This window comes from Nelumbo nucifera, chromosome 3, assembly GCF_055504915.1.
Source record: "Nelumbo nucifera cultivar China Antique chromosome 3, China Antique-T2T, whole genome shotgun sequence".
NCBI classification, from domain to species: domain Eukaryota; kingdom Viridiplantae; phylum Streptophyta; class Magnoliopsida; order Proteales; family Nelumbonaceae; genus Nelumbo; species Nelumbo nucifera.
Window position 1 is genome coordinate 16,930,579 of NC_142651.1, and position 11,368 is coordinate 16,941,946.

Genomic DNA, 11,368 nt, shown 5'->3' on the forward strand with positions numbered 1-11,368 from the left:
TCACAACCATATTCCATTGTCTATTAAAAAAATATTTCCCACAAATAGTAGCATATAATTACGGGAAATATTTCTGTTGTATGACTGGAACATGCTGTGAGATCAATGTAATGAGTGATCAGTGAGGAGCAGTCGAGTATATCTGAACTCACCAATGCCAGGCAGATTTGGACTCCCATTGTTCTCACATATATTCACAGAGCACCGCCACGGTATATTGGGCACATTTCTCCATAAATGACAAGGGAAATATTCTCAATACCCAATTATAATATTTTGTGGGCAGAAATGTGGGAACAGTTCGTGGGTAACAGATCCGAACCCAGCCCGGTGTGAATAATATTGTCTCCCACCAATCCGGGCTTGTTGGGACAGTGGACAATAGACCAGCCGGTTGAACTTTAAGCTATAAAAGAATACTGAACGACTGTTCCAATTTTTTTTTCATACTCCCATTTAGGCTGTGTTTGGTATGAAGGAAAAGATAGGAAAATTTATGAAAACCCATACAAGGTCCGTATAGGTTTTCTAAACTTTCCTTTCCTGTCCCTACCTTTTTTTTTTCAAACCAAACACAGTTTTAGTGAAAACTTGTTTTTTTTTTTTTTTTTGCCATTTTCATCAAAACAAGAACAAGATAGAAAATGAAAAATAGCAAAAATAATAATTAAAATATTTTCAAATTTCAATGTGGAAAATTTTCAAGTCCATTTTAATAAATAAAAATATTTCCTAATCGGCTCAAGTATTGATCGTTCGCCACATTGGAAATTCTTTAGAATGGCCTTGTATGAAATTCAAGATTATTTTGGGGGTAATTAAATCCAAATTCAGCGTTTAATTGCTAAATAAATCGTTCATGACAGGGTTATTTCCGTAATTCAATCAGAGCGAAGATCAGTAAATAAGCATAACGGTTAGCTTTCGAATCAATCATCACATCCCCCTCTATAAACTCAAATCCGACGGCTCACGAAGAACCAAAAAATTTAAAAAACCCGACAAATAAGCCCACAAGAAACTAGCCGTTACGAGAGCGTGCAGAGCGCAACGTTCATTTTCTTCCCTTTCATTGCGCCCTTTCTTCATTCACTTCTTCAAGGCAATAGAATCAACTCCCATCACCACCTTTCACGCCGTCGAATCTTCCCCTCACCATTAAAGAAACCATTTCAGGCAACACCGATTCGATCTCCGGTGATCTTTGATCGATTTCCGGCGATATTTCGATGGATTTAGGCGGAAAGAACTGTGGGACAATGACGCCCACCAAAGACCCAAAAGCGTCCCGATCGAAGGTCGCAGAAGTCTCAAAATTTTCGGAGAATTTCGATCCCAATAGATCTACGGTAAGTCCTCTGAAACCAGGGAACACTCCACTAACCAAGTCGGCCAAATCGAAGAAATCGGCTCCAAAAACCCCGAATCAGATTATTTCTCCCCGTGCCAAGATTCGTGAAAGAAAGTTTGTGGTGGCCAAGAAGAAGTCGAAGACAGCACTTTCCACTGCTACCTGCAAATGCAAGGAGAAGATGGGAGGTAATCTAAAGAAGTGCCCCTGCATTGCTTACGAAAGTCTCCGGGCGTCTCAAGAAGAGTTCTTCAGGAACCGGAGTAGCATCGAGCATGAATTCGATTTTGACGAATCAACAATGAACTTCGAAAGACCTGAAGGTGAAGAGGATCAGAGAATCCCCATTATGGAGAACTTAGAAACTGCAGTTGCATCAGAAGACAAAGCCGTGGAAGGTAGCGGTCATTCGATGAACGATTCAGGTAACCAAGTTATGGAGGAGCACGAATTATCAAGTGAAATGGGTAGTTCGAAGATCAAGAGGAGAAGGGACAAGTTGATGGAAGAAGCCAGGAATAGTATTCCTGAACCAGGTTCGGGAAGAGTGATGCATTTGGTTAAGGCCTTTGAAAGGCTTCTTTCAATTCCGAGTTCCAAGGAGTCGAAACGGAGCGAAGAGGGGGACGATAATAGTAAGAAGGGAATGAAGTGGGCATTACCGGGATTGCAACCTAAGGCCCAAGAAACAGAGGTTTCTTCATCTTCTTTCTGTCCGTCAGAATTGTTCTTCACATCGGAGAATTTTGGCACGGATTCAAGAATTTCCTCTTCAGTAGACAGCAGCCAAGGAAGGTAAGCTACAACTGATTTCAAGACAGCACATCGATCTTATTCAAAGTTCATATTGCCTGATTGGTTTCTGTTCCTTTCTCTTTCAGCTTTACTTTTACTAGCAGCAGAGGTTCTGGTGGGACCAGAAGGACACGCCGAAAAGTAAGAATTCTATCCTTCTCTTTTCTTTTCTGTTTTTTCATGCTTATGAATAATGGAGATTGGCCATGTGTTCTGCAACTTATGAATGTTTTTCCATTACAGAGTGCTGAATCCATAGGGTCATTTGGAGGAAGTAAATGGAAGAAGAAGCAGCAGCTCAGAGTCACCAGACAACAACCATTCAAATTAAGAACAGAGGTATTCTTACGTAAAAACCACCGTAGAGTATGAAGAATCTCTTGAATGACTTTGTTGGATATCACACATTAATTTCTTTCTTGCTTGCTTTCTTTCCTTCTTCTTTTCTGTTAATTCTATGGGGGTGTGGGAGGCTATAGAAACGTTTACAGAAGAACTGGATCAAATTGTGTTGAAATTGTTGAGTATAGCTGTAGAGGTGCACAAACTGACCTATTATACTAAATTCTTCAATACATCAACTTTATAAACAGGAAGTGAAATTTTCTTCATGATAATAGCTTCCCAGATGGGAGATGCATATTGGAAACCTCTTTATCTAAGTACTTTGACCAGTACCAGTGGGGAGTAATAATAGTAGATATATGTAAACCATATTCACGAGGGATTTACTTGCTCTTCCTACTGTGAAATGTAACATTTAAAGAAACCTGCGTAAAATTAGTGCATATCCGTTCTACTTGAAACTCCTTTGTCTTCATCTGACTTGAAGTTGAACAAAACTGAGGTATTTTTTTGCCTCTCGTTTCTTTTTCAGCAAAGAGGAAGATCTAAGGAGGAAGAATTTCTCAAGAAAGTACAGGAAATGATGATGGAAGAGGAGAGACTTAGAATACCGGTAGCACAAGGCCTGCCATGGACAACAGATGAGCCAGAGGTGAGCTCTCACCGGACAGAAGAAAATAAATAAAAGGGAATCTTAAGTAATTTTTTATCATTGTAATCAATTCCTTCATGTTGTTCTATTTCAATATGTTGAGGGTGTAAAGGACTAGTTATAGTTACTTAGATTCTTTACCCACTTTATTTATCAAAGGAAAATCGTTTTTGGTAAGATGCAAAACATATTAATTTTCATTAAAATCATACTCCATCTTATTTTGAGCTCTTTGGTTTCTTCATGCATTTTGATATTTACCATGTTAAGATACCTAACAATGATTCAGAAATCTTTGTTCAGCATAGTTGCAAATATCTTATATATTTGGTGGGACTTTTCATTTTCATGAGGTGAGGGAGACTAGAGTAAAAGGGTATCCCTGAATTCTGCTGCTTATTTTCTGCATAATAACACGTGTTACCCTTTCTCACCATATTGATAACTTTAGAGTTCACTACAGTTCATTAGTTTTTCAAAGAATATGCACTTTCTAGCTTTTTCTTCAACAGTTTTGATGTTCATTTACTAGCTTTAATTTGAATTTAGGGGTTTTGAAAATGATTGTATAAATTTGCTCAGCACAATGTAATGACAGGATTTTGGAGCAAACTAAAATCCTATCATTGACAATAGTTATGGTATTGTCTTTGTCCTTTTATGTGTTTATTGACAATATTTTGATTTTGCCATTTTAGTGCTTAGTGAAGCCTCCAGTGAAAGAAAATACAAAACCTATTGACCTCAAACTTCACAGCGATGTTAGGGCAATTGAGCGTGCTGAATTTGATCATCATGTAAGTTTATAATAGATTGTACACAAAACCCGCTATTACAGGCAAATGCAGTATATTTGTTATTTTATTTGTTTTACAGTTCTCAATTCATTCATTTTCAGGTTGCTGAGAAGTTAAACTTAATTGAGCAGTATAGAATGGAAAGAGAAAGGCAGCAAAAGGTATGTTGTGATAGTAGAGAATACAATCCAAACTGTGCTGTGCTATGTATAATATACATTTTTCTTGAGCTTTCTTCTTTGTCCCGGTGAATTGCAGTTAGCAGAAGAGGAAGAAATAAAGCAGATGAGAAGAGAGCTCGTTCCAAAAGCTCAGCCCATGCCATACTTTGACAGGCCTTTCATTCCAAAAAGGTATAGTTGTTCCTTTTTTATATCATCTTCAGGCTTGACTCGAATGAAAGAATTTAACTTTTTTAGTTTTTTTTTTTTTTTTGTTGGTGGTGTTTTGTTCAGGTCAACGAAGCACCCAACCATTCCAAGAGAACCGAAGTTCCATATTCCTCAGCACAAGAAGATCAAGTGCATGTCATGGACTGACATGAGCATCTATACTCATCAGCACTGATAAAGAATGGGAGAGAAGAAAATGGATGAAAGAAGAATAATAGAATTTGATCATTTAATTCATTTTTTTTTCTTTTCTTTTTCTCTTTTTCATTGTGTAAGCAATCAATTTAATTGCATTTTGATGAACAAATTCACCCTGCAATTGGTTGTGACAAGCGCTAGTGTTGCTTACACTTAGTGCTATTATAGTTCAATTGAATATTTTTTAAAGTTCATCTCTCTCTCTCTCTCGACTACATTTGGGCATCTTTTATCCTACCCCAGTAGAAGAACTAAACACCTTACTCAAAAGCCGGTTGATCATCAACTTCTAAATTGTAAATATCTGCTTCAGTTTCCCTGCATCCAATAAGTATAGGGCCCCTATTATATCATCCCCTCCTTTATAGGAAATCCAAATACCAGATTTACTTTTTTTATCAGCTAAACTCAAACTTTAGAAAAGGGGAAGATGCAGAAAACAGAGCCATGGGAATTGGGAATTGCTCCTCACATGGACCTCCCAGCCACATTCCACAGTGTATCGGCAACATAGATGTTCAAGTGTATTGGAAACATCTCCCATTAATGATAAACATACAAGAGTAAATTAAATGTTCCCGATGTGATGTGTGACTAGAACATGATGTGAGGTCGGTGTGAGAAGCAAAGGCAACACATGGTTTATGGCATTCATGCATCCCTAGCTTCGTAATAACACCTTATTTATACTGAACCACTGAATGAAATAACTATTTCATTACCGATTACTCTGGAATTTGGATTCAGTTAATAACACCTTATTTATACTGAACCACTGAATGAAATAGTAATTTCATTACTGATTACTCTGGAATTTGGATTCAGTCGTCACAGTTCCTTGCAGCTGTGCATTGGGAATATCTCCTGATAAATAAAAAGCAAACAAGTACTAAGATATTCTCAATGCACGCACGACTGCAAAAGGCTATGAGGACTGTTTTGTGAGGACTGAATCCAAATTGGTTTACTCTGAATGATTTTTGGCAGATAAACTGGCCACATTGCATTTTCCTAATTGCCTATTGTCAAAAAAATGGGATGTTCTCACATCACCACATTCGAAATTTGTTTTGCCGGGTAAATAAAAACAACACTTGAAGAAATTATGATTTTGTAAAACAAATTGACTACATACACTAAGCTCACAAAGTGTCTGGTTCTAGCGAAGAATTGGTAAGGGACCAACTTTTTTTTCTCTCTTACCATTTGAAATGTTTAGTTGATCACAAAGAGGTTCTCGACCAACACATCTAATTGCTTTGTAAATGGAACAATCGAAAGCTGATAAAAAAGTAAACAATACCCATGGGCGTTCAAATTGCAACCAAATTGATTCTCAAATGTCAAATCTGTCTTCAAACACTTGTGTGTTACAGAATATGGCAGCGCGTGATCCCAATCATTTGGGACTGGTCCCTAGCATCTAAACCACCCAGAACTTGCCTCTGGACTGAAAAATCTTGATTCTTGTACACTACTGACTAATCTCTGGCAGTTTCCATTCAGCAATGATGAATAGGAACCGAACCAATTGGCTTAGCATTCACACAAGAATGCCCAAGCCTGAAACCTATTCCTTAGCTAATTTCGCCATCCATCCCTTAACAATTTACAACTGGTTACAAAATGCTTTACGGAAGAAGCTAGATTACGAATTTACGAGCCATATGATTAATATCCCTGACGCAGACAACAGAATTGAAGCAAGAGGTCCTCTACAAACTCGCATCAAATTCCTAGATATGCCAGCCACCCAAGGTTCAAAGTATCAACATGTATCGACCCGTATTGACTGATATGTATCGTTCCAGGACCCCACCGATACTCCCTTATAGAGAGTGTATCGGAGGTCTGACCGATTCAGGTGATGGAGGAGACCTAAACCAGCCCCCCTGAATTGGTTTCAGAAAAAAATAAATAAAAAAAAAAAAACTAAAAAAATAATATCAATAAACCCCATACGCCCATACCGGCACCAGCGTATTGATACTTTGAACTTTGCAGCCACCACTCGGATTTAAACACCTAAACATAATAAAACAAAGGGTACAACAAAATTGAACCACTAGGATCATAGGAAAACACCTCTTCACAGTAGCAAGGGTTTCAGTAGTTTTTACTTTACACTGCATTTGGTTTCTGTTTTACCTACGAAACAAGGTGAATTAACTTATGACTCATTTGATGCATCATTCTGCACGGTCTTTCATCTCTTTATAAGCTGAAAAGACCGATTTTTTATCTATTCCCATTTAGCTCACGGAAGACCTAACAGCCAAAAAAATACAACACCAAAAAGTCGCAAAAATCCCATTTCAAACTTATTTCAGGAAGCTTCATTTGAAGCTTTACGTATCTTTCATGTTTTATTCTCACACGAAAAGATATGGAAAGACATCACACGAAAAGATATGGAAAGACATGAAAAGACATACATCTGCCAAACATGCTTTAGGCTGCTCAGACTTTCATGCAGAAAATCAATGCGTCTTTTACATGTCAGCACTACCAAGAAAATCTTTCCAAAAAGACAAACCAAACAAACCCTTAATTGTTAGTGAAGTATCAAGATATGATTTTGCTTTTGCTGCAAACAAGTTATGCATGGCAATTTTTCTAACACATTTTCCACGATATTAAACTGGGAACAGGAAAGAAAGGAGAATATAATTTTACGTATTGCCACACGGGGGGCAGAGATGCAATTTGAATAAAATTTCCCAAACCAGTGATAAATTACTAAAATTCCGCATTGGGGCGAGTAGGGGCTTCTGGCTACAAGGCAGGGTGCCCAAAGCCCAAGTCTCAGGCTCTCACCGAGTGACGTAAAAGCATCGACGACACATGTAATCTAAAAATATTCAATATATAATGAATCCAAATTCCAGCTAAATATGATACTTGATCCCTTTTGAAACTCATTGTCCAGATGTCAATAACTAAATAACAAAATAAAACCAAATTGCATCTTCCAAGTTTCAACTTTCAACCACTCGGCATCTGAACCAAAACAAAGTGTCTTAACAAATAGTTGCAGCTACATCCGTTTGCCAAACAAAAACAAAGCCCTACAAAATCTCAAAAGCAAAATACCATATGTGCAGTTCAATAGTGACTCAGTGAGCAACAACTATTCTTCCCGCAACTTGGTCCAGGTCTCTCTGCCCGCTCGAGGTGATTCGCCTTCCACTGTTGCAGAAATTAACATGTCCATTGATTTATACCAAGATTCTAAAAGGTGGAATCATATTTTATCAGCAATTCAAAGTAATATGCACAATTACATTTTCTTATTGCATTTTTCTAGTTTATCCAAACAACCAACAGCTCCCCAAGCCCCAACTAAGGGCCAGATCAAAAAAATCTACATGTCTGAACAATCACCAAGATACACAAATTCCTTGAGTAAATAATATTCAGCATCTTCAAAATCTATCTCAGATGTAAAAGACTGCAATATGCAATTAAGACGAAGAAACTCGGTAATAATAGTATATAAGAAGAGTAAATAGACCATGTAACTTTGTAAGTTGTAACAACTTGATTTACTACATTTCAACGAGGATACGGATACTTTGCTAACATTCAATTTCAAGATACCAGTTACAAAGTTACAGCTGGTCCCATTTCCTGTTTATGTATGCAGTGAAAGAGTGTGCCAGACAGTTACCACCAAGACATTTAGGCTGTGTTTGGTTTGAAGGAAAAAGTAGGGAAGGAAAGGAAAGGTAGGAAAACCCATACAAGGTTTGTAAGGGTTTTCCTACATTTCCCTTCCTTTCCCTACTTTTTCTTTTAAACCAAACATAGCCTTGTTATCCCTCGGGGAAAAAGCCTCATACAAGTGCAACGCAAAATGAAATTATCAAGTTTGGTGATAACTCCTCCAAGACGGTTGGGAAGAATAAAATTATTTTGCCTTAATAAGTTTATTTCAGAGCCTCGAGGGAAGAAAGAAGGGTTAAAACACTGAATGCTGAATAAAAATGCAAACCTGCTGGGAAATTATAAAAAACTAAATAGCAAGGCTATCAGAAAGGCCATACATACACATTATAGGAACTAGAAAATGCAAGTCCAGAAACCAAAGGTCAAATATTGTGTGGTCAGTGTCAATATAAGCTAGGAAAATAATGTATATCAGCAATAAATTTCCATCCCTTCCCTTGTGCAAAGGGGAGCATTATTAAATTGACTAGATTCTATGATTCCCAAGTGGTGTACTACAAACATATACTATTTAATACTTGTACGTAGAAACGAACAGTCAGTTTGACATCATGTCTAATATGTTATTATGGATTCATATAATATACTAATTAAAGTTAATGCACAATTGAGTCTTTATCAAACATCATACACATACATTACAAAGCTTCTGCTTTGAATTTAATTAATACATAATACAATAAATATATCTAATTTGGCAAAATGTGAAGATCTATCTTCCATTAGTTGCTATATATAAATTTGTAATTGTATAACCTATTTAAAGATGATATATCATGTTTTTTACCTTATCAATATCCATTATCATTAAGATTATGAGAGTTTCCCTAGCATACCCATGCATTTCTTAACTCAAATGTATCCATGAGCTTCAGGTGTATCCCACATGTTTTTTATAATTAAATTGCATTCCAGACATTCTTTTCATTACCATTCTGTGACCCCGTATTTTTAAGTATGAGGTTTGACTCCATCTATTTATTTATCTATAACAATGAAAAGGGACGTTTAAACCAGTCAACAATCCAAGTTAGGATGACATATTTACCCCTTTGGATCAATGTCAACTATATTCATCTTCTGCAACTGTTGAAGAACATGACGTGCAATAGAACCACTGCTCTTGCAAAAGTGGGGAGGGCGACTGCCATTCCTCTTACTGCCACCATAAATCTTTCTAAAGCCACCAACACCAATACCCTGCCTCAAGTAGATTTTTCTTGCCATGGAAGCTGCACAACCGAATAAGAAATACAATGACCATTGGAGAAAGTAGATTAGAATCTTTCTATGATTCTCACATATGCAGGAACAAACACTGAGGCCTGAGCCACATACCAGCTCTAATATAGTACCAATCTGGGTCATATGGTGCAAGCTCCTTGAAGGTAGCAGTCTTCACAATATCAGTCCAGTGAGGAAGCTCCATCTAATCCAAAATCATGTGGATGCAAACAAAATTAGAATAGAACAATGATGGTAAACATAATTCAAAAAATAACCAGCATGTGGGCAAAAGCCATTATTGATTAAATAATTTGACCAGCAAACATCTTACAAGTAACAAATGATACTGTATAATTCAGATAGGCAGCCCGAGTCAACCTACCAAAGGCTCTTTTGCATTATGAAATTTCCATTTGGATGTTATCATGTTATTACCTAAATCAAGGCTATTTCGGAACACTACTTTCAAGTCAAGTCCTAAAGTGTGAACAAAAGATAGAGGACCAATCCCTCTCAGAAAAGCAAATGCACCAACACCTTCAAACCTAACTCTCATAATCATTAGATGAGACAGCTAATTCTGGTACATTTAACTACTGGAGTTCCACCCTATGGATTCTATCACAACATAAAGAAACGGAAGTTTGCTTATTCTCCGTTTATTACTCTCAAACCTAGTTACATGGTCCTCAGTCTTCTAAGTCTAAGGTCGTACGGTATATAAAATGGATAACTTCAGTCGAACACATCTACAAATCCCTCAATCCAAGTAAGTGCGTTGATTTTACACCTGTACATAGAAAAACTAGTAGCAAAATGGAAGCAAGGAACTTCACTAAAGGCATATGGCGACTGGGATTAATAATTATAATTTTTTTCATAATACCACCAACTAAAATGCCGAGATTCTGAAGATTTATCTAAAACAAATACCAATTTCGATGAATGAAAAAAAGCATATTGCACATAACAGACCAGCCCGTAAGACACTGATCTAATGCTCTAATGACAAGCTCTGTCGCCCAAAAAAATTCAAAAATACAACATATATAAAAAAAAGGTTAAATAACATAGAAAATCAGACTTAAGCAGAAATTGCTTCTAACCAATAAGATTTCAATAACAATCTCCGCGAGGAAAACGAGCATGTGATAGTAATAACTTATCCTAAGTCCCATGTTATCTCAAAAAACCTTTGAGAATCCATTAAAGTAGAATGAGGCAAGAACAAATGGCCCATGAACGAAAAAATTGCAGAGATGGAGTGAAGATGACGATACCTTCCCCGATCGTTTGAGATGAGCGGCGTATGCCTTCACGAACTCGTGAGGCGAAACATCCTTCACCGTTCTAGCAGTCTCCATCGCTACAGAAACACGCAGAGATGTGAGAAAACGATGAAAATAGGGTTTTCACTCTTTAGGGTTTGTTACTAAGATGCGAAGCAGCCTTATATATCAAACTATTTTTTGAAAATACAAAAGTACCCTTGAACCCAACGCATATAACAGGGATGACAATTTTCTTCATTCCGACGGGATCCGACTTCCGGATTATTTTGTTATGGCGGGGATGGGGATGAGATCATGGTTTTTAAAAACGAACCGGTCAGGGTTCCGGTTATTGGTTCGAATGGTCTGAGTGTTAGTCCTGAATGGCCAGCCCATTCTGATAAAAATAAATAAATAATTGGAAAATGGTCAAAACGGTTCGAATGATTTTGAGGGAAAAAGTAATTTTGGAGGAAAACGAAACCAGTCAGGTGACCGGTTCTCGGTTTTTTCCGGTTCGACCGTCTAGTCCGGTCCGATTTTGAAAATAGTGATAGGAACCCCAATTGGGATGAGGGTCTCAATTATGTAAATATACTTTATATTAAATA

General features: G+C 37.2%; 2 protein-coding genes across 2 annotated transcripts; one reads left to right on the top strand and one right to left on the bottom strand.

Annotated features, from left to right (window-relative positions):
- Window positions 1-1,023: 1,023 nt before the first annotated feature.
- On the top strand, window positions 1,024-4,724 carry LOC104598805 (microtubule-destabilizing protein 60). The gene is made up of 8 exons (XM_010261039.3): window positions 1,024-2,146; window positions 2,233-2,287; window positions 2,390-2,485; window positions 3,024-3,143; window positions 3,842-3,940; window positions 4,042-4,101; window positions 4,199-4,293; window positions 4,396-4,724. Exons 1-8 carry the CDS (start codon window positions 1,230-1,232, stop codon window positions 4,505-4,507), a joined length of 1,554 nt encoding a protein of 517 aa, XP_010259341.1. The 5' UTR covers window positions 1,024-1,229; the 3' UTR covers window positions 4,508-4,724.
- Window positions 4,725-7,377: 2,653 nt separating this feature from the next.
- LOC104598814 (small ribosomal subunit protein eS19x) lies at window positions 7,378-10,926 on the bottom strand. Its single transcript, XM_010261050.3, has 4 exons — window positions 10,767-10,926; window positions 9,598-9,688; window positions 9,308-9,491; window positions 7,378-7,719 (listed from the first exon to the last, which is right to left on the bottom strand). The coding sequence occupies exons 1-4, from the start codon at window positions 10,848-10,850 to the stop codon at window positions 7,647-7,649; spliced, it is 432 nt and encodes a 143-aa protein (XP_010259352.1). The 5' UTR covers window positions 10,851-10,926; the 3' UTR covers window positions 7,378-7,646.
- Window positions 10,927-11,368: the final 442 nt, after the last annotated feature.

Coding starts and splice junctions, on each gene's coding strand:
- LOC104598805 (XM_010261039.3), top strand. CDS start 1,230: ATGGATTTAGGCGGAAAGAACTGTGGGACAATGACGCCCACCAAAGAC. Junction 2,288..2,389: donor CCAGAAGGACACGCCGAAAA/GTAAGAATTCTA, acceptor TTTCCATTACAG/AGTGCTGAATCCATAGGGTC. Junction 4,294..4,395: donor AGGCCTTTCATTCCAAAAAG/GTATAGTTGTTC, acceptor TGTTTTGTTCAG/GTCAACGAAGCACCCAACCA.
- LOC104598814 (XM_010261050.3), bottom strand. CDS start 10,850: ATGGAGACTGCTAGAACGGTGAAGGATGTTTCGCCTCACGAGTTCGTG. Junction 9,492..9,597: donor TTGGTACTATATTAGAGCTG/GTATGTGGCTCA, acceptor TCGGTTGTGCAG/CTTCCATGGCAAGAAAAATC. Junction 7,720..9,307: donor GTTGACATTGATCCAAAGGG/GTAAATATGTCA, acceptor TTTCTGCAACAG/TGGAAGGCGAATCACCTCGA.